Raw genomic sequence first — 23,859 nt, forward strand, 5'->3', positions numbered from 1 at the left:
AAGTCCAGTTGTCCCTTGAAAAAGCATCTTTGGGACAACCATGACCTGGATGACTGAGAATCTCCATAGACAAGGATAATGATTAAACACTATTAAAATTAATTTAAAAAACTGGGGGGGGGGCGTGCTCAGGCACCAGACAAACTGTGTGCTCTTCTGGGCTCCCCATGCTTGGCAGCAGGGCCATATTTTGACTCCTGTTCAGAAGGCTAGGAGAGTAGGACCCAGCCTCATCTCTTGGGGGAAGAATATTCCACAGGGTGGGGCAACAGCAGTGAAAGCTCTCTTCCTGAATCCTATCAATCAGAATTCTTTAACTAGCTGTAGATCTTCAGTGATTTGAATTGCAACAGCATGCTTTATGACAGTGTTTCTCAACCTTGACAACTTTTAAGATATGTAGACTTCAACTCCCAGAATTGGAAAATCGAGAATCACTGCTTAGGGAGTAAGGTTTTGCTTTTTGTCAGAATTCTAACTTTATTTGGGTTCACTTAGTATGATAAATCCATCTGATCCATGTATTATTTTACATATTTCTTCCTGTGTCTGCTCCATTGTTTTTCCCACCAGTGATGTAAAATAAAATTTTTATCATGGTTTTCAGCGTTTTTAAAAGCCTTTGATTCAATAGGTGGCAGCACCTAGCTGACCTTTGCTAATCTCAGAAATTAAGCAGGATTGGATGGGAAAACCATCTCAGAACGCCAAGGCTAAGCTAGCATTCAGAAAAAGTCATGGGCAAACTACTCCCATAATGGTGCCAAGTAAACCACATGGGTATATTTATTAAAACTTATTAATAAATTAAAACTATTATCAAACTTCAGTTCAAGATGGGTGGGTTTTTTGGGGTTTTTTTTCAGCATTGTATATGTAACATATGCATCTTGCTTTAAATAAGTATATGTTTTATTGTTGGGTTTTGTTATGGTTTTTTAATAAGTTGTAGACTAGTCTGTTGGTTTCTGTTGAAAGGATGCCAAAGATTATTAATGAATACAATATAAGTTTTCTGCTATGTTTTGAGCTAAACTGTTTTTCAAAATTGCAGTAAAGATAATTAATTTTGTATGAGTTACAAATGCATAATTGTGTGGTTCACTTGAAAACATACAATAGATTAAACTAGATTATGACACACTTCTAGTTCTATATAATATTTATTTATTAATGTAAAGGAATTATCTTACCTATTCCTGAAAGAGTGTAAAGTATTAAATTGTATTATAAAGCCTGTCATTGAAGACCTTTTTTAAATTTTCAGTCAGATGCCAGCAGTAAAGCTATATTTTCCAAAGTGATGGTAATAACAAGTAAGTTTTTTTTCTATATTTTAAGTTTAGTATTTGAGGAAATATTACTTATGTATTGATACTTTCAATCATTCTGTTTTTTCCTAACTTTGAGTAAGTAACCTTTGAAATGAATTAAAGTAAGTTGAATAAACTAACATTAACTTGCAACCTAATACAATTAATATATTAAAGCATTAATAGGATTCATTTTTTGAATGATTTAGTTGAAAATTTGCCTCCCTTAAATAGTTTGTGTGGCATTATTAAAGATATTCAACATTGTGTTCAGGTTTGAATATTATGATTAGAATTTCTAATAATATTATTTAAGCTATCTAGATCTATTATATTAAATATCTCAAGTTGGAGGTATTTTTTTAACAATGACAGAGAAATATTGATGAGCAATATATAAGGTAAATTCTGCTAGGAAACAATATTTTAATATCTTTTTAATATTATGATAGCTTGTCCCACCTGCCCAAAGGGCTCTGGAATTATTTATAATCTGACAAAATAGATATTTTCTGTTTGTATTATCCATTCTCATTTTATATCTTTTTTATTTTTAGTTCTTCATGCTGCTTCAGTTGCATACAACTTTCAAAGCGTGGAACTTTTTTTTTTGTTTGCTATGTGGCAAAAGCTTTAAAAGCACCAGAACCTTTTTCTTGTTTTACACTGTATGAAACTGTTTGCACGTCACTTTAGGAAATGGTTAAATTTATTAAGATATAGTTACATACATATTTTTGCCTTGTTCTTTCTATTGATTTACTTTTATGTTGTATTCTATCAGTAAAGAATGCCACTTACAGTAGAAAAGCTTTATTTGATGCTTAGCTTTCTGTTGAACTTAACCTTGTTTTATTTCCATAAAGGAAATTTGCCAGATCCTGGCAAAGCACAGGATTTTATGAAGAAATTCACTCAAGTTCTGGAAGATGATGACAAAATAAAACACCAGTTGGAAATGCTTGTTAGCCCAACTTGTTCATGCAAACAAGCTGAAGGATGTGTGGTAAGACTAGATATTAAAATATAACTTGCAGTACTTGGGATTATTAAATTGTCTGTTTTCTAATGTACTCCTAATTACTATTGCAGCGTGAAATTACAAAGAAGTTAGGCAATCCCAAGCAACCTACAAACCCTTTTCTGGAAATGGTAAAGTTCCTTTTAGAGAGGATAGCTCCTGTGCACATTGACACCGAATCCATCAGGTATTTCTTTTCACTTACGTTGGAATTAAAATGAAATGAAACTGAGAAAACACATTCTATAAAAGAGCTTTAAGTTAACATGCTGTAATTTTCTCCCTATTGAATCTTATATTGTACTGTGTCTTATAGGGTGGGGCAAAAAGTAATCCAAGTAATTAGAGAAGGAAACAATTGGGAAAATTTTGGGGGTGAAGCTGAACGTATTCTTGATATTGATTGAAGGCTTATGATTCATTAGCTTCCTTTCCTAACGTTATTTCATTTTTTTGTCATAGTGAGAAGGGGAGGGAAAAGCTTAGTCAAGAAAGAGAAAAACACTTGCTGCATGCTAGAGACTGTATTTACTATGGAAAGATGTTAGGATTTGACAGTGGAAGAATTACAATGATAAATTGGAGCTATTTTTATCTTACTTGTAATGACACCTTATTTCATACCAGACAAGAAAATTAGAAGAAAACACATGCTATCACTCACCATCTTATTAAGCATAACACAACTAAATGATTATAACAGTATTGAGAAGAAAAATGTATATCTTAAATATGTGCCATTGCTCTATTAAAGGAAAAATGTTTCTTGCTCAAATACACTGCTTACACATGATCACATTTAAATGGAATGTCCAGCATGATTCTTTAACCTTTCCTTTATTAGTGCCCTTATTAAACAAGTAAACAAATCCATAGATGGAACAGCAGATGATGAAGATGAAGGTGTCCCTACTGATCTGGCAATCAGAGCAGGTCTTGAATTGCTTAAGGTATTTTTTTCTATAGAAAACACTTATTACAATAATTTTTGTGTTATATCTTTTTTTTACTTTTAGCAAAAACTAAGAATGCTCTAATAATAGTGACTTTCATGAAATGATGGACAAGAAAAGGAAGTAATTCTGAAATTAATCCCTTCTCATAGACCCATATCTAACTTTGCAATCACCTCTATCCTTTGTTGGAGCCATAGGCACTTATTACTATGACCTGCCCTATAATATTTAGAAATCCACATTATTTTCTGAATTTAAGATTTTTCTAACTCATGGTCAGCTGTTCTGATTGTCTCATTTTTTCTGAAGAATTGGAGGTGATAATATAACATTGAAGGTACAGATTTGTACAAAATGGAATGTCATTAAACATAAGTAAAAATCTACTAGCCATGAATAGTGTTGCTATGAAGCATCTCTGAGGCTGTGAGGCATCTTCTGGGAGTCACCAAATATAAGTCCCTAGCTGATAGTATCCACAGCACAACTAGCTAATGATACCTGCAGCATGCCTTCTCTGGCAGATCTAATGGGTCATTCTGACCAGGACCCTAAATTGGATTCAGAAGCAAACTGGCAACCGGTGCAGTTCATGGAGCAGAGATGTTCTTGGAACGCATGTAACTGCCTGTGCTGTTGCACTCTGTATCAGCTGAAGCTTCCAGATATTCAAGGGCAGCTCCATGTAGAGTACATTGCAGTTGTCCAATCTGGAGATGACTAGGCATGAGTAACTGAGCAAGGCTTACTGATCAAGGAATGGGCACAATTGGTATACAAGCTGAAGCTGTACAAAGGCCTTTTTGAGGAATCATGAATCTAGGAGGACCCCCAAGTTCTGCAATGGGTCTATTTGGGGCAGTGTAACCCCATCTAGCATCAAAGAAGGCATAGTTCTGTAACCATGTACAGAACCATAGTTCTGTAATCCAAATTCTAGAGCCACTCAGTTTTGCCAGGGTTCAGCTGGCCAGAGCCACTCTGTATCAGAATCAGTCTAGTTATTACTAAGGTTTTTTATATATTAAATGAGTAATTTAGTATCTGCATATTCCTTGGATAGAAAATAGATGAGTACATCTATTTTAGTCTTTGACTTAAATCATTTAACTTAATCATTAAATCATTTAATAATGATTCAAAGTTACAACAGCTTCAGAAAAAGTGATTTACGACCTGTCCTTAAAATTATGACCATTGCATCATCCCTATAGTCAGTTGCAGCATCTTGCGGTCACATGATCTCAATTTGTAACCTTCCCAGCTGACTTCTGACAAGCAAAGTCTCTGAGAGCACCCAGAATCCCATAATTCCCAACCCTTAGCTACTAATATTTTCTTTCATTGGTACAGGTAGCTAACTTTGTGCTGGCTATAGAATTATACTACTGGTAGTCCTTGTTTAGTGATCAGAATTGGGTTTGGTAACTCATTTGTTAAGCAAAGCAAACGAAACCTAAGTGAAACCACAACTGTGCTTATCTTATTTCAGACCTTCATAATGTGAGGGTTGGTTATAAAGTTACTTTTTCATCATTGGTCACTAAATGAGTCACTCTCTGAGGATTATTTGTAGCTCATTAGATTTATACATAAGCCATTTAGATAGATCTTTATTGTAATTGGAACTAGGCTGTTTGATGTTTATTCATAGATCCATAAAGATTTGTCAAGATTGATTCAATGAAATATATTCAGTCAGCATAGGGTAACATAAGAATGATTAAAAAACCCCTTTTAATCTTACTCTTGCAGGTTCTTTCGTTTACCCACCCTATCTCATTCCATTCAGCCGAAACATTTGAATCGCTTCTGGCCTGTTTAAAAATGGAGGATGAAAAAGTAGCTGAAGCTGCATTACAGATTTTTAAGAACACAGGAAGCAGAATTGAGGAGAATTTTTTACACATCAGATCGTGAGTTAATTCTATACTTTATTAAAATTTCATCCCATTTTGTTTATTTTTTATAATTCACTCAGGGCAGTGAAGATACATTGTATTTTTCCTCCTATTTTCCCTACAACAACCACCCTGTGAGATGGGTTGGGCTGAGAGAAAGTGACTAGCCCAAAGTCACCCAGCAAACTTTCATGCCTAAGGTGGGGGACTAGACTAAAGTGGTTTCCTGTTGTTTAGGCCAGCACATTACCCACTAGATGAAGGCTAAGCAAATAAGTATATTTAAAGTATACTTATAGTAGCATTCCTATATGTTTGCCTAGCAAGATTGGGGCCCTAAAGATTTCACTTTACTGTTATATTTTTTTTAACTACTTCCCTTGATGCTTCTGTTCCTGGAATTTGCATTGTTTTAATGCCGAGGAATGATGATGATTAAAAAGAATGAAATATTTCCCACTGTGTGTATGAAGTTATCTTTAGGAATTAGATATATTGTCACAGATTTTAGAAATTGTACTGAAAAAAGTAAATGCATTGTTGTATATACAAGCTTTTTATAGACTAGGATTGTGGATGCTTCAAAAATGGTTTAGAAAAAAAGGTTTGGAACCTGAGCACCTCAGGTTTGTTAAAGTAGCCACATCTTTGGTATGGCTTGCCCAGAATCAAGAAGAGAAGTGCTGCCCATGTGCAAGTGCAATATTGGATACAGAGTCATTATGATTGGAAAGTCATATAAACTGAAGCAACTTATATTACGTACATACATAAATCATGGGATGATTTTGGAAGTTTTGGTTTGTGTGGTGGGCCACCATTTATATTACAAATGCGGAAAGTCCTGTATAGTTAGGAACAGAGCCTATCATAGCAAAATTCTAATTAAATACACAAAGATTCAAGTTAAATATACAATGGTTCAAGTTAATTAAACAAAACTACTTATATAGTATTATTTATGCTTTTTTTGTTTTAAACTTTAGAGCTTTACTTCCGGTTTTGCAACATAAAGCTAAAAAAGGTCCTCCTCGACAGGCAAAGTATGCCATTCACTGCATCCATGCAATATTCTCCAGTAAAGAAACACAATTCGCACAGATATTTGAGGTATTTTTTTATTTTATATTTATAATGCATCTATAGTGGAAAATTCTGAAGAATTTGATTTATTTATAGGTTAAAATGCTTTTAAATGCTTGCATCTGACTCCTCTTTAAGGGCATATTGATGACATTTACCATCATTTATATATTTTAGCCACTACATAAGAGTCTCGATCCAAGTAATCTGGAACATCTGATTACACCACTGGTTTCCATTGGCCACATAGCCTTGCTGGCACCTGATCAGTTTGCTGCCCCGCTGAAATCTTTGGTGGCTACATTTATAGTTAAAGATTTGTTAATGAGTGACAGGGTAAGAATTGTTTTGCTTTTTGCAGTAAAATAGCTCTAAATTGTACATTATATTGTGTGCATTTAACAAGAGAAGATAGCTATACAGTTCTTAGTATGTCCAGCATACTCAGCTGAGTAATCATAAAATGTAAACTTATGAAGGTTAACGAAGACAAACCAAGAATGTAGTAATAAGTTCCTTGAGAAATATAAAATTGAATTTTTCCTCCTGTTTATTCAATTTATTTCCTTTTTTCTAGAAAAATAGATGCACACATTTTGTGTATAAACTATTCTATTAAATAATGTGAACTCATAATAGTATCTATTGCAGGAGTATCAAACTCAAGGCCCATGGGGCCGGCCTGGAAATATCAAAGGGCTGGCCTGTGGTGCCTCTGCCAGCCAAAACGTGCTGGGGGGGGGTGTTGCGTGCGGCCCCTGCACAGCCATTTTCAGCCTCCTGCAGCACTCTGCCAGCCAAAAACGGGCCCTGCGGAGGCACCACAAAGCTTCCACATAGCCATTTTTGGTTGGCATAGTGCTGCTGGAAGCTGGAGAGGCTGAAGCCACATGCGCCCCTGTGCCCTGTGTTGGCTGGCAAAGTGCTACAGGATGCATACATCCCATCTCCGCCCCCCAGTGGCCCCGCAGAAGAGAACTACAATGCTGATTGGCCCTTGAAGAAATCCAATTTGGCACCCCTGATCTATTGTAATCCAGCTCTTCCCCACCTGGTTACTTCATGTTGTTTTGGCTTCACATACAGACATGGCCAAAAATATTGGTACCTTCCACTTTCCTCCAAAGAATCTCAATTTCCTATGAAGTAAATTTAAATTGCCACAGCTATTTGTGTATCATTCTTTATGACATTGGGGTTACCCTTTGTTTTGGATGTAAAACTTAACATATTATTGGCAATAATAAATGAAAATAATATGAACATGATTAAATTATTGGCACCCTTAGAAATGAAAAGACTTTATTGGGTTTTAATGATCTCTTAACAGACTCTTTAATTACAGTCACAGGTATCTTCAATCTCATAATCAGTCACTCAGCCTGTTTGAATGGGGAAAAGTACTCAGATATTTTTTGTCATTTTGTGCAACACAGTGAACATGGACAAGAGAAAGAAAAGCAGAGAGTTATCTGAGGAGGAAAGGAAGAAGGTAATAGTAAGCATAGTAAAGTTAAAGACTACAAAACTGATTTCAAAGAGCTTCCTGTTTCTTTGACCACAGTTATTAATGTTATCAAGAGATTTGGATGGTAATCTGCCTCTTTAGATATGGCCATCAGAAGAAAATTGATCCCCAATAGAACAGAAGGATAGTTTGAATGGTGGAGTAAGAACAAAGGAAAACTTCAGAACAGAAGCTATTGACTTTAAGATCAAGAACTATGCATCAAGTTACAAGATCCATCACTATCTAAGTGAACATGCTTCCATGATTTCAGACCTGGGAAAGCCCCACTTTTAAATCCCACTCCAGACTGGAATTTGGTAAAATGCATGTTGACAACCCACAGTCCTAGAACAATGTCCTTTGGATGAAACAAAAATAATGTTTTTTGGTAAGTCACAGCAGCTTTATGTTCACAGAAGGGAAAAACAATGGTTTTAAAGAAAACAACACCATTCCTATTGTGAAATTTGGAGGAAGCTCCATAATGTTATGGGTTGTTTTATGCCTTCAGCACTGGGTGCCTTGAATCTTCTGGGTACAATGAAGATTATCACTGCATTTTGTGGTGAAACATAATGCCCAGTGTTAGGAAGCTCTGCTTTCAGTCATAGTTTTTCCAACAGGATATTGACCTAAAATACGATTTAAGAATACAATTGTAATATAATCCAAGAAGTTGAAAAGTAAACATTGGAATTTTCTAAAGTGACCTGCTGTGTGTCTTGATCTGAACATGTTTGGAAAGAGCTGAAACTCACAGTTGAGAAGAGCCATCAAATCTTAAGACAACAGGAACAGTTTGCAGGTGGAACAAGAGTGGATCATATTGTTGGTTGAGAAGTGTACAAATCTTATTCAGAGCTTCAGAAAGTGCCTGCTTGCAATTATTGCCTCAATTTTTAATAATGTGTCTAGTCATATATTAAAAGCTTGCTGTATGAACTGTGGAATAAAGTATGGTAGATGCCATTTATTTGTGTCAGTTTCAATTTATTCCATATCAAATTTGAATTCTTTGGTTAAAAATAGAGTACCAATTCTTTTGGTCATGTTTGTTATCCCTTCTACTCTATCTGGAGGGGACCAGATTGGTTAAGATTCTCTGAACATTATATCACATACTATATTATTTTTTATGGTAACTTTATTAAATTTTTAAACAAGATCAAAATTAATAGTAACTAATAATTACAGAAAATGAAAAAGCAAAGAAAGAAAGAAAGAATAAAAACAGAAGTGCAGATAAAAAAGAATGAGAAAAGTAATGCCTTCTGATTTTTTTTACGTTTTAAGTATAAATTCAAATTGTCCTTATTCTAAGGTGACAACACAACTTACATTTTTTCTTTTTCTAATCAAAATCATATATCATAATTTCATTTTTCTATTTTGTGCAAAAAGTCCAAAAGGGGTTTCCAGTCAGCATTGAAATCAGTCAGTGTCTTTTCTTTAATTAAGTTTGTCAGTTTCTCCATCACAGCAAACTCCATCTCTTCACTATCCACTGTTTTCTTATAAAAGTAATATTCTGTCTCTTCTGTGACTTGCTTCTACTTTAGGAGGAAGTGAGGATTATTAGCCTTTTAAAGATTAATCTGTTCAGAAAGAATTCCAAAAAATCAAATGCAAATATCGTTAATTTCATAAAATAAACCTCACTTTCATACCTAGTAAGGTTTCAGTGTCTTTAAAGTATTTACTGGTTTGCTCCAACCAAAAAGAAATGCTAAGCTATTTAAGGGCAGATATTCATACGAAACACCTTAATACTTTGATTCCATAGTAGAGGTTATGGTATAGAGACCACAATTTATCAATATTAAAGCTGTGTTACAAGATGAAATAGAAAAATAATACTGCAATACTGCAAAAAAATTAATAATGGTTATTAATTATTATCAATAACAATTATAGTAGCTAGAAGCTAAACCAGCAGAACTGTCAAAACTGTCAAAACAGCTGAACAAAGTAGAAGTTTTTGTCCTTCTAAAACAGCTTTGCTTGAGACTGCTTACATATTATGGATATATTTGGACAGTTCTTAGACTTTGAAAAAAGGTTGGAATTACCTGTAAACCTTGTTATGTATTCCTTAAGGGAGAATGTATAAATATTATTTATGATACTAAAGTAGCAACTGATATAATTTGTTTCAGATTCCAGGAAAAAAAACAACTAAACTATGGGTGCCAGATGAAGAAGTTTCTCCTGAGACTCTTGTAAAGGTACACTATTTAAAAACTTACATTTTCATAATTAAATGCTGGTTTTAATCTTATTTTCAAAACATTATGTAACAACAGTAGCACATTTTGATTTACTTTTTGGACTAAAAATGAAATAACTTTGTGTATAATAAAATATTGATAAAATTACATATTAATACTCTTATTAATTTAATTTTTGCATGCATTTCTAATTTAAATAATTTATTTCATTTTTATAGTCGTTAAGGAGAACATTTCTAGACATTATCCCTTTTACAGTTAGATGGATGACATTTAAAAATGTAGGTCTAGAAGTATAATATGGAGTAATGTAATTTTTGTCCTGTAGTTGTGGACTGGCTTAGCTTTAATCTGCGGGTCCTTATAATACAATGGAATTTACAGGTACAGAAAACTACAATTGTTCTTACTAGCAGTTTATGAAGTAATACTACAACTCTGCCCTATTCACAAAAGTGCCAGATATTATGTTGGTTATTATACAGTCTCAATTTGAAATCTCATTAAGTTCCAAAGAGCTTTTTAAAACGGAATCTGTAGCACTCTTCCAAATTAAAAAGAAACTATTGCATAGCCCTTCTGGTAAAGACAGATACTACAACAGAGTCATTGGATTCTATTTTTTCAAACTTGTGTTGTGCTTTGACAATAACAGCAATGCTTACTGCATTATTAGTAACACCAAATAAATGATTAAAATTCATATATTTCATTTATTTATTCAATTTAGGTGTTTCCCTATTGAAGACTGAATGGGTGGTTCACAATAAAAGCCAATATAAAAAAATAACAATCTCTATAAAATGGCAAACAGATGACAAATCTGATCATAAAGTAGATATCATACACCCAACAATGCAAAGACTGGGGAATAACCAGATCTTTAAGGCTCTCCAGATCTTTTCCTAATGATGTGGAACTTTCCCCAGTGATAAAAGTAGAGCACCTACCCTGTAAAATGTTAGCAGTTCCTTTAAAAGAGAACAATGTGCATGAATCACCTTTTGATTTGGTTTAAGGAAAATATAAATTTGAAATTTTCTCTCTTGCCAAGTTATATATTTCTTATAACGCTTTTGGAGGAAAAAAATCCCTGTTCAAGATGAAATTTCTTGAGACGTTATAATGATCTACTAAGTGTGATAAAATTTAGTTTGATTATTTGTTAATATTTATTTCAGATGCAGGCAATTAAGATGATGGTTCGATGGTTACTAGGAATGAAGAATAACCACAGTAAATCAGGAACGTCTACGTTAAGACTGTTAACAACAATCTTGCACAGTGATGGAGATCTAACTGAACAGGGGAAAATTAGGTATATAAATACTTTTAAAGCAACATTACAAACATTTTTTTGAATAATACAGGAAATAAAAATATGTTATATTTCTGAGTCATTTTCTGCCTTACGACGAATCTAGTAACCTTAGCTTCCAGTTTCAGTAGAACAGCTTACTGCTTTAGAAATAGTAGTAAATAAAAGAAGAAAATGAGAATATTTCCTATGTAATGTGGTAGCTTTAATATGTAAGTACAAGTAGTCCTTTGATTATGACCAAAGACTGTTCAATTACGATTCATACAATGAATGAGGGAGACTTATGACCGTCTTTGAAGTTGTGGTCATCGCAGTGTTCCCAAAGCCATAAGATAGCAATTCAGGCACATGGTATCCGGCTTACTGTTATGACATTTTGCTACATCCCATCACATGATCACTATTTGCAACTTACCCTGCCATCTTCCCATAAACAAAGTCAATGGGAAAGCTGGCAGGGGATTGCAAATCATTCCCACTCCCTGTCGTGTCCCACTCCTCCGCTGACGGCCGGGTCAGGGAAATCCGAATCAGGCTTGCCTCTGCAGCTCTGCCCAAAGTCCTAGCAAAGTCCTCAGAGCAGGCAGGAGACCAGAAAGTGACTTCAGCAAGATAAGTTCGACTTTGCCTGACTCAGAGACTGCCAGAAAGCAGATCCTTTATATAGGCCATGGGGTGTGGCTGCATGACTCAGCACTCATTAAGGCCTGCCCCTCCCTTCCTTCTGTTGCCTCCGCCTATCCAGTCTTCTGATGCGAGGGTCACTCCAATCAGCAGCTGTTGGAAATAAACTTTCCTCAGGCTCACATGCTGTGGAGGAGGGGGAGGGGTCTAGCTACTCCGTTTGCCTGGGCATGGAGCCAGGGCTGGGGCCGGGGGGTGCTCCCTCCTCTGCAGCCTGCTTGGGCATGGAGCCAGGGCTGGGGCCGGGAGATGCCCCCTCCTCAGCCTGTCTGGGCATGGAGCCAGGGCTGGGGCCGGGAGGACATTCTTCAGCATTCGGAAGCAGATAAGCAGACCCCGGCTGCGGTGAGAGCGGGCAAGACACAACACTCCCATTGCTTTTTCACCAGCCTGCTCATCCTCCATAGCACCCACCCATGGGCCCCTGTTTTTTGTACTATGTGCTCATAGCGCCCACCCATGTTCTGTATCACCGGCCTGGGGTCCTCACCCCCTTTCCAAAACACATATCCGCTCATGCAACTTAGTGCCTGCCCACCCATGGCACTTGCCTGCACTCCGTAGAACCTGCCCATGGCACCTACCTGCCCACCTACTAATCTTGCCTATTGACCTGTTTGCCTGAGATTCTCACTTCTTCCCATGTCATGGTCATATTAGGTCCTCACTTAACTACCTGTGTGGTTTTCGAGTTACGATGGCAGCTGGGACTGCTGTCACTAAGTTAACCGTATTGCTTAACAATGGAAATTCTAGTCCTAATTGCCTTTATAACCTCAAAATCAATTTATTTTAAAGGAGATGAAACTAGCTATTGTGATTGATGGATACCTTTTGATTCATCTTAGTAAATGCAGAGATGGACAGGCAAAATCATTATGTATATTTCAGTTTAACAAGATGAGATATCTTCTAAACTCACTACCATTTTAAATATCCATGTTCAAAGATAGAAATGATTATTATCTTCAGTATACCTAGTGATGGCAACAAGGAAATAAGCAAACATGCCTTCAATAAATACTATACTAACCAGTCCGTATCTTCTATTTATTTTTCAGCAAACCTGATATGTCTCGTCTAAGGCTAGCTGCTGCTAGTGCTATTGTTAAGCTGGCACAGGAACCTTGTTATCATGAAATCATCACATTAGAACAATACCAACTGTGTGCATTAGCTATCAATGTAAGAAAATTGAAGGAATGGGTGCTAAATAGTATTAGCTCTATAAGCTTATTATATACAAATTTCAAATTTCTGTGGCAAGCAGTTTGGTTTTATATTTCCTAAAAGGGGTATTGAAGAGTCATAATTATATAAAATTTCTTTTCTTCTTTTTAGGATGAGTGTTACCAAGTTAGACAAGCATTTGCTCAGAAACTTCACAAAGGCCTATCAAGACTCAGGTTACCACTGGAATATATGGCTATTTGTGCACTGTGTGCAAAAGACCCAGTAAAGGAGAGAAGAGCTCATGCCAGACAGTGCCTAGTAAAAAACATAAATGTGAGAAGAGAATATCTAAAGCAGCATGCAGCAGTTAGTGGTAAGAAATATTGGAGCACTAGCAGAATAAAGGGCAATATTAACACCATGTCTTCCTGGTATTTAAGTTTATTTTCTATACCAATACAGTTTGCTTTAAAAGTTTTTCCAAAGTGGAAGAATATGGTTGTGAAATAACGATTTTATATTGATTGCATTGAGTCTTGATTTGCTGCTAAACCCAATTCAAACTACTGATATTATTTTTTAAAAATTTTATTTACACATTTTTCTTTGAAATATAACTTATTTAATAAGTGCTTAATAAACAGTGTATTGTCTGGATCAATTTGCTTATACAAAGTATTAATGATAATACTGGTGGTAATAATAGTAATAATAATAATAATGTTTACTTATATATAATGAAATTCTTGCATCATTTACTTATACATATCAGTAATTTTTCATCCTCTAATTTTTACCTCTTTTATCTAACCATTGATAAAACAAATCCCATGTTAAAAAGTATTCTGTTTCTTCCCTATCTTTTATTATTAATGTCAGTCTATCCATCTCCGCACAGTCTAATATTTTTCTAATTATACTTTCATCTGTACGTGTAACCTCATTTTTCCAATATTGTGCAAATACAATTCTTGCTGTGTCAGCACCTGTATTATTAGATGTGTAATCCCTTTATTATAATTTTCTGGTAATATACCTAACAAAAGTATTTCTGGTTTTAAGTCTTATGTGTTGCTTTATAATTTTCTCTAACCATGTATGAATGTTCAAAGGCAATTTTTTTTTGCCTTTGAACATGTCCACCACATGTAATAATAAGAACCTGGTATCTGATTACATTTCCAACATTTAGCGGACACATTTTTAAACATTGCTAGTGTTGCCAGTGGCAAATACCACCTATAGAATATTTTATACAGGTTTTAAGTAGTTGCCATTGTCAATTTATAATTTCTGTCCCAGAGTTTTTGCTATTTATCTAGCTCTAAAAAAATCCAAAGTTTTTTGCCCAAACTGTCATCGTTTCTTTCACCTGTTCGGCTTCCGTTTTTAATACTTAACAAGTAGCTATATATTTTCTTTATTAATTTTTCATCTGTCCCTAAAAGTATCTGATCAAGTGCTATTGGCTCTTTATAAAAAACGTATGTCTTTGCATCTTTCACATATCTTGATTGCATTTGCATTGATTATTATTTTTAAAGCTATGCTTTCTTTGGGTTTATGATAGCAGTCTTCTCTTCATGAACCTTCCTAGTACTACTAGTAGTATAATTCTGTTCTTTTCTGCATCCCATTATCTTGTAAGATGCATAAAGCATAACCTTATCATTGAGAAGCACCTGGATTATGATTCTGCATTTATGAAAGATGATCAAAGCTATTGTATGATATCAGATAGCACTAAACAACTTTGAATATTCTATCAAGTTTCTTGTTTATTGTGATCTTGCTGCTATTTGATCTTTGTTCTTGTTTGTTTTGGTGCTGTAACTATAACCCTGATTTCTTATTTTAATTTTTTTGTTTTTACATTAAAATATGTGCTGCTATAGTGCCTTGATTTAGAAAAAACCCACAACATTTTATGTATAAATATTACATTACTTTAAATTTGGTTCTCACCATGGTGGTGACATCCTGTGTGGACCTCGTGAGTGTGGGTCTGGTGTCATTCCTCGTGTTAGGGACTCATTTGTCAATAAGGGCGGGTTTCCAAATGGCTGGTAGGCGGGAGGTGTCATCTCGTTTGTTCATGCTATGTGGGCATTTTTCTATCTCGATGGCTTCTCTGATTATTCTGTTGTTAAAGTGTTCAGTTTTAGCGATAGTTCTGGTCTTTTTAAAGTCAATATCATGTCCTGTGGCTTTAAGGTGTTGGACCAGGGAAGAAGTTGTTTCCTCTTTTTTGACTGAGTTCTTGTGTTCTTCAATGCGTGCACTTATTCTTCTGTTGGTTTGTCCAATCTATGTGGTGGGGCAGGCGGTGCATGGGATTTCATATAACACGAGGAATGACACCAGACCCACACTCACGAGGTCCACACAGGATGTCACCACCACACATCCACCCAGAAAGCAGATCCAAACCCACACTGATCATGAAGCACGACCAAGGACCAGAAGCCAGACCGCAGCTGCAACATTAGCCATTTCAAACTCCTCCAATCCATACATGCAGCAGACTGACACCCACTATGAAGATGTAGCACGACCACGAACACGAAGCCAAACAACAGCAATGCAGCTCACCAGCTCAAATCCCCCTGCAACTCAGACTAATCTGAGCACAACCAAGCCCCCACCAAACAGGACACACCCCCAGCCAATCAGAGCACAAAAAACCCTCATCCAATCAGAGCACAGCCAAGCTCCCACCCAATCAGTTCAAACCCCCACTAGCAGTTAAAAAGGAAGAAACAGCTGCAATCACACATTGCTCCCAGAAGCACGAAGCTGAAGATGACGAATAAGACTTCGTTGAAACGTCGCCAAGGCACTTCCAATTTTACGCGGGAGAAAACCCGAATAACCAAAGACATATATGTGTGTGTGTGTGTGTGTGTAGGTCTTTGGTTATTCGGGTTTTCTCCGTGTAAAATTGGAAATGTCTTGGCAACGTTTGACGAAGTCTCATTCGTCATCTTCAGGCTAATGTTACAACCGTGTACGAATATATATATATATATATATATATATATATATATATATATATATATATATATATATATATATATATATATATATATATATATGTAAGTCTTTAGTTGTTCAGGTTTTCTCCGTGTAAAATTGGAAATGTCTTGGCAACGTTTGACGAAGTCTCATTCGTCATCTTCAGGCTTCAACCGTGCTTCTGGGAGCAATGTGTGATCGCAGCTGTTTCTTCCTTTTAACTGCTAGTGGGGGTTTGAACTGATTGGGTGGGAGCTTGGCTGTGCTCTGATTGGATGGAGGTTTTTTTGTGCTCTGATTGGCTGGGGGTGTGTCCTGTTTGGGTGGGGGCTTGGTTGTGCTCAATTTAGTCTGTGTTGCAGGGGGATTTGAGCTGGTGAGCTGCATAGCTGTTGTTTGGCTTTGTGGTGGTGCTACATCTTCATAGTGGGTGTCAGTCTGCTGCATGTATGGATTGGAGGAGTTTGAAATGGCTAATGTTGCAGCTGCGGTCTGGCTTCTGGTCCTTGGTCGTGCTTCATGATCAGTGTGGGTTTGGGTCTGCTTTCTGGGTGGATGTGCGGTGGTGACATCCTGTGTGGACCTCGTGAGTGTGGGTCTGGTGTCTCACTCACGAGGTCCACACAGGATATATATATATATAGCAGATTTGCCTAAGATAAATTCATATCACCTTGATGTATGGTATGTTACAATTTTTTTCTATAGCTTGTTTTCAAACTTTTTGCCTCGGATTCAGTTAATTGCAATTGAGAGGCTTAAATAAATACATCCATCTTTCTAGAAACTTCATGGCATAGAATTTCAAACCAAGAAATTGTTTAAATTAGAACATGTAAATTTTAGTACATTTTGATTGTGCATTGAAGCTATATATCCATCAGACTAATTATTCTTGAACTTTAAATTAAATATTTTCTGCACATAATGACTGTCTTTATTTTATGCAGTTGAAGATAATCTATAATCTATTTTATGTAAAATTTTCATTTCTTTGATTACTATTCTAAAGATACATCCAAATGTTATAATTTTTCTTGAATTTACACTTTCAGAGAAACTTTTGTCTCTTCTACCAGAGTATGTTGTTCCATACACTATCCATCTTCTGGCACATGATCCTGATTATGTCAAAATCCAAGACATTGAACAACTAAAAGATATTAAAGAGTAAGAATGTATTTAAAATGAAATATTTCAGTATATTAACCTACTAATTTATATTTTTTATTAAACATTCAGCACAACTAAGATTATCTGACAGCTATATTTTGTTTCTTCAGATGTCTGTGGTTCATACTAGAAATATTAATGGCTAAAAATGAAAATAATAGCCATGCATTTATTAGAAAAATGGTAGAGAATATTAAACAGACAAAAGATGCTCAAGGACCCGAAGACACAAAAATGAATGAAGTAAGTTGTATTGAGTATTGCTAATATTTATATAGACAGTGAATCTTTATCTAGGTCAATGAAATTGGCTTTATGTAAATAATTAGTTCTCTTTCATTCAGAAATTTGGGCTTCTGCATAGTTGGTCCTTTCCAAGAATACAAGATATAAAACAGAATTTAATATAATATGTCTGTGATAGTTCCTATGAAAGGTGTTATATTATATTCTATGAAAACTAGTAGAAATTGTCTTTAATTGCTGGTATACATTGTTTATAAATACTGTAATTCTCCAAACAACTGTAAAGCTTTTTTATTTGGCATAGTATAATATATTTCTGAAATGTGAAATACGTAAGTTTATTTTGTTCGGTATTACTGTAGAATTTTTATACAAACATGGGGTTCTGAAGATTCCTTTTGCCTTTTCAGGTCTTTTATTAATAATATTTTTTGACATTATACAAAATCACACTTTCTCTTTCAGAAACTTTATACAGTATGTGATATAGCAATGAACATCATAATGTCAAAGAGCACAACATATAGTTTGGAATCTCCCAAAGACCCTGTATTACCAGCTCGATATTTCACTCAACCTGACAAAGTAATGTGATTTATTTTCTTATAAATTTCATTGCAACTATGTGTTTAAAATTATATGTTTTTTAAAGATATATTATGCATAATGTAGCCAGGTAACCCAAAGCATTATGAATTTAATGTGACATGAAATGCATTGTATGTTTTATTTGTTTTATTTATATCACAGTTTTCTTTGGAATAAACCCAAAATAGCATATACAGCCAGTGCTTCTACCTCCTATATTCTCTGCAACAGAGATCCTGTTGCAGCGGAAAAAGAGTTGCTGGCCCCAAATCATCTAATTGGTTTTCATGCCTAAAGGAGGACTAGAAATAATGATATCCTGTTTACTTGCTTTAACACAAACTGGATCTCTAACTATAGTCCACAAAAGTTTTCATGGCATAGAATTTTTAAAAAAAGTGTCACAAGCAATTTATAATTTTCATTTGTCTAATTCTGCCCTTAATTGAACATCAATTATGAAATTAATATCGTATTAATTTTATAGTCAGTTATGCAACTACATATTGATTATGCAATCCTTGTTTAATCTTTAAACTGGAATCTTATCTACATTTTTTCCTTTACTTGCAGAATTTCAGTAATACCAAAAACTATTTGCCTCCAGAAATGAAATCATTTTTTACTACAGGAAAGGTGGGCATTTGTATATTTTAGGACCTGCACAGAATAATTCTATTTAACCAAAATAAAATTCTTACGTTAAAAAAGTTATTTTGAAATTATTTATTAGAATGAGGGTTGTTCATTTTTTTATGTTAATATTTAGCTACTAACTCAAAGGCAATTCCACGTATACTGCATTGCAGAGATTACATGTCATGGTTTAAAAAAACAAGACCACCAATATTTAAATGCTGGAAAGTCTTCAAACAATAGAAGGATTGAAAGACATCAGTGATGGAAGCCTAAGAGCAGATTGATTTTCAAGATATAGTGAGGGCAGAACTTTGGATACTCCATTAATATTCTGATTAGTATAGTCCAGGATTGATCATTTATTCCACATGGTAAGGTGCTAGTGGAGCTGATATATGGGGGATATTGACGGATTAAAACAACAGGGCATCATTAAGTATCAAACAGATATTTAGGAAATAAGCCAGAACTTCAAGAAAGCCTCTTAACAGTAATGTACTGTATATTGCAGGAACATCTGTACTGCCTGAATTCAACAGTGTCTTGCTGAACTGCTGATGTTCCAACACTGTACATGTATATGTTGATGACATAAGAACATTTAAATGATGTAGAAACGCTTGGAGTTCTTGACTACTTATTTGCTCCATGGATCACATGTAATTTGAATTCTGAAATAAGCCATTCTAATTATTTTGCATTTTAAAGGAATATCTTGCATAAGCATTCTTAAGTATAAAAAATGCATTTAATGCATTCATAATTTTATAGCTAGAAATGTGATAGAGACACACATATACACACACACATCTGTCTGTCTAACTAACTAACTAACTATCATCTATCTATATTGTACAATTTTAAATACAAAAAACAATTTTAAGGAAGTAATTACCCTGACATATAAGATTTGATCTTTTGTTGAGGTTGAAGAGCCCTACATCTTCTTTTGTTGACCAATATTAATTTAGAGGCTATTGATTAATTGTGATTTAAACTTTTTTTCAAAATTATGTTAAGATATACTGAAGAGTTTACAAACTTAGATTTTGAGGGCTTTGTTTTTTATTTTAGAAAGTATAGTCATAATGTCGAATATATAGATTAAATGGATAACTATTTTGTTCCATCTTTTACAGCCCAAAGCAGCCAATGTTCTTGGAGCAATTAATAAGCCCCTTTCATCAGCAGGCAAGCAATCTCAATCCAAATCTTCTCGGATGGAAACTGTAAGCAATGCCAGTAGCAATTCAAACCCAAGCTCACCTGGAAGAATCAAAGGAAGGTAAATAATACAAAGGTCACTAATAGCTTTTAGATTTTTTTAAAAAAGAAATTATATTTGAATGATACCTGAAATAGTACAAGTGGTTAATTGTCTTTCTCCTCTACTTCATCCTGTATTTGCATACCTTGCAGTATGATAGAATGTTGTTTTTGTATCATTCTGAATTTGTTTCGTACATGATCTTCATTTCTATATTTGTTAAATAAATAGAATGAATGAATTTGTGTAACTGACATCTTTTAGTTCACACTGAGAAAACCATGTTGAAAAATTCTAGAACATGAATAGTTAGTTTGGTTTAATCATTGTATTATACCATTGTAGTTTTACATAGATTCAGATAGCTATTTCTCCATAAGCTTGAAAACTATTTTTTCCAAATTAACCCGTTAAATGAAAAATGGTTCTTTAAAGGAGAAAATGCTATATCAATTGATGCAAAATAGTGTTGTATTTTGACTAGCTTCAATTGATTTGGATTGCATTTTACTATATAATTATACATTTTGTTAATTACAAAATACGTTTTTATACTACTTCCTCTTCTGCCTTTGCTTTGAATGGATTTTTTTAAGCTCTAAAACTGCTAAATTATGATTGCAGGTTGTTGTTTTTTTTTAGCTAACCAGGATCTGAACTGCAACAGTATAAAAACTTCATTTAGAATAGAATAGAATAGAATAGAATTTTATTGGCCAAGTGTGATTGGACACACAAGGAATTTGTCTTGGTGCATATGCTCTCAGTGTACATAAAAGAAAAGATACGTTCATCAAGGTACAACATTTACAACACAATTGATGATAATATATCAATATAAATCATAAGGATTGCCAGCAACAAGTTATAGTCATACAGTCATAAGTGGAAAGAGATTGGTGATGGGAACTATGAAACGATTAATTAAATTAATTAAATTAAATTAATTACTGCAGATTCAGTAAATAGTCTGACAGTGTTGAGGGAATTATTTGTTTAGCAGAGTGATGGCCTTGGAAAAACTGTTCTTGTGTCTAGTTGTTCTGGTGTGCAGTGCTCTATAGCGTCGTTTTGAGGTAGGAGTTGAAACAGTTTATGTCCAGGATGCGAGGGATCTGCAAATATTTTCACGGCCCTCTTCTTGATTCGTGCAGTATACAGGTCCTCAATGGAAGGCAAGTTGGTAGCAATTATTTTTTCTGCAGTTCTAATTATCCTCTGAAGTCTGTGTTTTTCTTGTTGGGTTGCAGAACCGAACCAGACAGTTATAGAGGTGCAAATGACAGACTCAATAATTCCTCTGTAGAATTGGATCAGCAGCTCCTTGGGCAGTTTGAGCTTACTGAGTTGGCGCAGAAAGAACATTCTTTGTTGTCCTTTTTAATGATGTTTTGATGTTAGCTGTCCATTTGAGATCTTGCGATATGATAGAACCCAGAAATTTGAAGGTTTCTACTGTTGATACTGTGTTGTCAAGTATTGTGAGAGGTGGAAGTATGGAAGGGTTTTCCTAAAGTCTACCACCATTTCTACGGTTTTGAGTGTGTTCAGTTCCAGATTGTTTTGGTTGCACCACAAGGCTAGTCGTTCGACCTCTCGTCTATATCGGATTCGTCATTGTCTCGAATGAGACCAATCACTGTTGTATCATCTGCGAACTTCAGTAGCTTAACAGATGGATCATTGGAGATGCAGTCATTGGTATACAGAGAAGAGAAGTGGGAGAGCACAGCCTTGGGGGCCCCTGTGCTAATTGTACAGGTATTTGATGTGATCTTGCTTAGCTTCACCTGCTGCTTCCTGTTTGTTAGGAAGCTTGTGATCCACTTACAAGTCTGTTCCGGTACCTGTAGCTGGTTTAGCTTAGTTAGAAGAATGTCTGGAATGATGGTATTGAATGCTGAACTAAAGTCTACAAAGAGGACCCTTGCATAGGTCTTTGGAGACTCAAGATGTTGTAGGATGTAGTGCAGAGCCATATTAACAGCATCATCTGTTGATCTATTTGCTCGGTATGCAAATTGCAAGGGGTCTAAAAGCGGATTCGTGATGGTTTTCAGGTAGGAAAGCACTAGCCTTTCAAAGGTTTTCATGACTACAGATTTAGATTCAGAAAGAAATAGCAGAATTGATATGAAACAGCAGCAAAATTTCTGGATAGCCCCAAATCTGCTGGGTAGAATAATAAAACATTTAACAATATTTGGCTTGCATTTAGTTAATTAAATTCTGTAAAGTAATAGTTGTTCATTTAGAGCCGAGGGAGACCACTGTACCTCAGATTGCCGGTTGTGAAGCCCTCTTTGTGAGGTGGGGTCATAGGTGTCAGATGGGCTTGTTTGTCACATACCTGGCTCCTTGCGGCGTGACAGCAGCCCTGCCCGAGCTCCTGGAGGTGCTTGCTGGAGTGGCAGTGGAGACCCCCAGACTTATGGTCATGGGGGACTTTAACTTGCCATCGACCGGCATGTCATCGACAGCAGCTCAGGAGTTCATGGCTTCCATGACGGCCTTGGACCTGACTCAAGTAGTTGATGGCCCTACTCACATTGGGGGAGGCACACTGGACCTGATTTTTATCTCTGGTCAGTGGTTGAAGGATCTGGACTTGTGGGATTTAGTCACTGAACCTTTGTCATGGTCAGATCACTCTCTCTTCGCCTGGACTTTCTGACCGCCACTCAACACCGCAGGGAGACGGAACCAATACGTTGGTTCCATCCCAGGCGCCTGATGGACCCGGAGAGGTTCCGGATGGAGCTTGGGCCGTTTCCTGAGGGTCTGGCTCACGGCACGGCTGAGGAACTAGTCGCGGCTTGGGAGCAGGCCGCAGCGGGGGCTTTAGACCGTGTCGTGCCTTTGCGGCCTCTGACCCGGCGTAGGTCTCAACCAGCTCCTTGGTTCTCCGAGGAGCTGAGGGGGATGAAACGCCGGAGAAGATGCCTAGAGAGTTCCTGGAGATCCAGTTGTTCGGAGGCTGATCAGACACTAGTTAGGTCTTATAACAGGACCTACCTAGTGGCACTGAGGGAAGCAAGACGTTGTTACGTCTCCTCCCTCATTGCGTCGGCAGATAACCGCCCGGCCACCCTGTTTCTGGTGACTCGCTCTCTCCTCCAACAGGGAGAGCGGGATGACCCATTACAGGGATGTGCCGAGGAGTTTAGTGGTTATCTATACGATAAAATCGTTCAGCTTCGGGATGGTCTGGATCAAAATTGGGTGGATCCAGGTGAGATGTCGGAGAGCTGTCTTGTTGAGATTGTTTGGGATGAGTTTGACCCTGTGGCTCCCGAGGACATGGACAGGTTGCTGGGTAGGTTGAATGCCACTACATGTTTACTGAACCCGTGCCCCTCCTGGTTGGTACTGGCCACGCAGGAGGTGACACGAGGCTGGCTCCAGGAGATTATGAATGCTTCTCTGTTGGAGGGGGTCTTTCCGGCCGTCTTGAAAGAGGCGGTGGTGAGACCTCTCCTCAAGAAGCCTTCCCTGGACCCAGCTTTATTAGGTAATTATCGTCCGGTCTCCAACCTTCGCTTTGTGGCGAAGGTTGTAGAGAGCGTGGTGGCATGTCAATTACCCCGGTACCTGGATGAAACTGTCTATCTAGACCCGTTCCAGTCCGGCTTTCGGCCCGGATACAGCACTGAGACGGCTTTGGTCGCGTTGGTGGATGATCTTTGGAGGGCCAAGGGTAGGGGTTATTCCTCTGCCTTGGTCCTATTAGATCTCTCAGCG

General features: G+C 36.3%; 1 protein-coding gene across 2 annotated transcripts in view; it reads left to right on the plus strand.

Moving 5' to 3' along the window:
* Window positions 1-23,859, plus strand: part of PDS5B (PDS5 cohesin associated factor B) — a 91,591-nt gene that overhangs the window by 58,773 nt on the left and 8,959 nt on the right. For both annotated transcript variants that reach the window (XM_058185226.1, XM_058185227.1), the window contains 16 exons: window positions 1,268-1,316; window positions 2,180-2,319; window positions 2,406-2,521; window positions 3,179-3,284; window positions 5,046-5,206; window positions 6,178-6,301; window positions 6,452-6,610; window positions 9,941-10,009; window positions 11,194-11,330; window positions 13,079-13,202; window positions 13,359-13,563; window positions 17,261-17,375; window positions 17,489-17,621; window positions 18,090-18,209; window positions 18,786-18,848; window positions 19,991-20,136. In XM_058185226.1, the coding sequence (XP_058041209.1) occupies window positions 1,268-1,316; window positions 2,180-2,319; window positions 2,406-2,521; window positions 3,179-3,284; window positions 5,046-5,206; window positions 6,178-6,301; window positions 6,452-6,610; window positions 9,941-10,009; window positions 11,194-11,330; window positions 13,079-13,202; window positions 13,359-13,563; window positions 17,261-17,375; window positions 17,489-17,621; window positions 18,090-18,209; window positions 18,786-18,848; window positions 19,991-20,136 (1,967 nt within the window). The remainder of the gene's footprint in view (window positions 1-1,267; window positions 1,317-2,179; window positions 2,320-2,405; window positions 2,522-3,178; window positions 3,285-5,045; window positions 5,207-6,177; window positions 6,302-6,451; window positions 6,611-9,940; window positions 10,010-11,193; window positions 11,331-13,078; window positions 13,203-13,358; window positions 13,564-17,260; window positions 17,376-17,488; window positions 17,622-18,089; window positions 18,210-18,785; window positions 18,849-19,990; window positions 20,137-23,859) is intronic.

The sequence above is a fragment of the Ahaetulla prasina genome, chromosome 5, assembly GCF_028640845.1.
Source record: "Ahaetulla prasina isolate Xishuangbanna chromosome 5, ASM2864084v1, whole genome shotgun sequence".
NCBI lineage: Eukaryota > Metazoa > Chordata > Lepidosauria > Squamata > Colubridae > Ahaetulla > Ahaetulla prasina.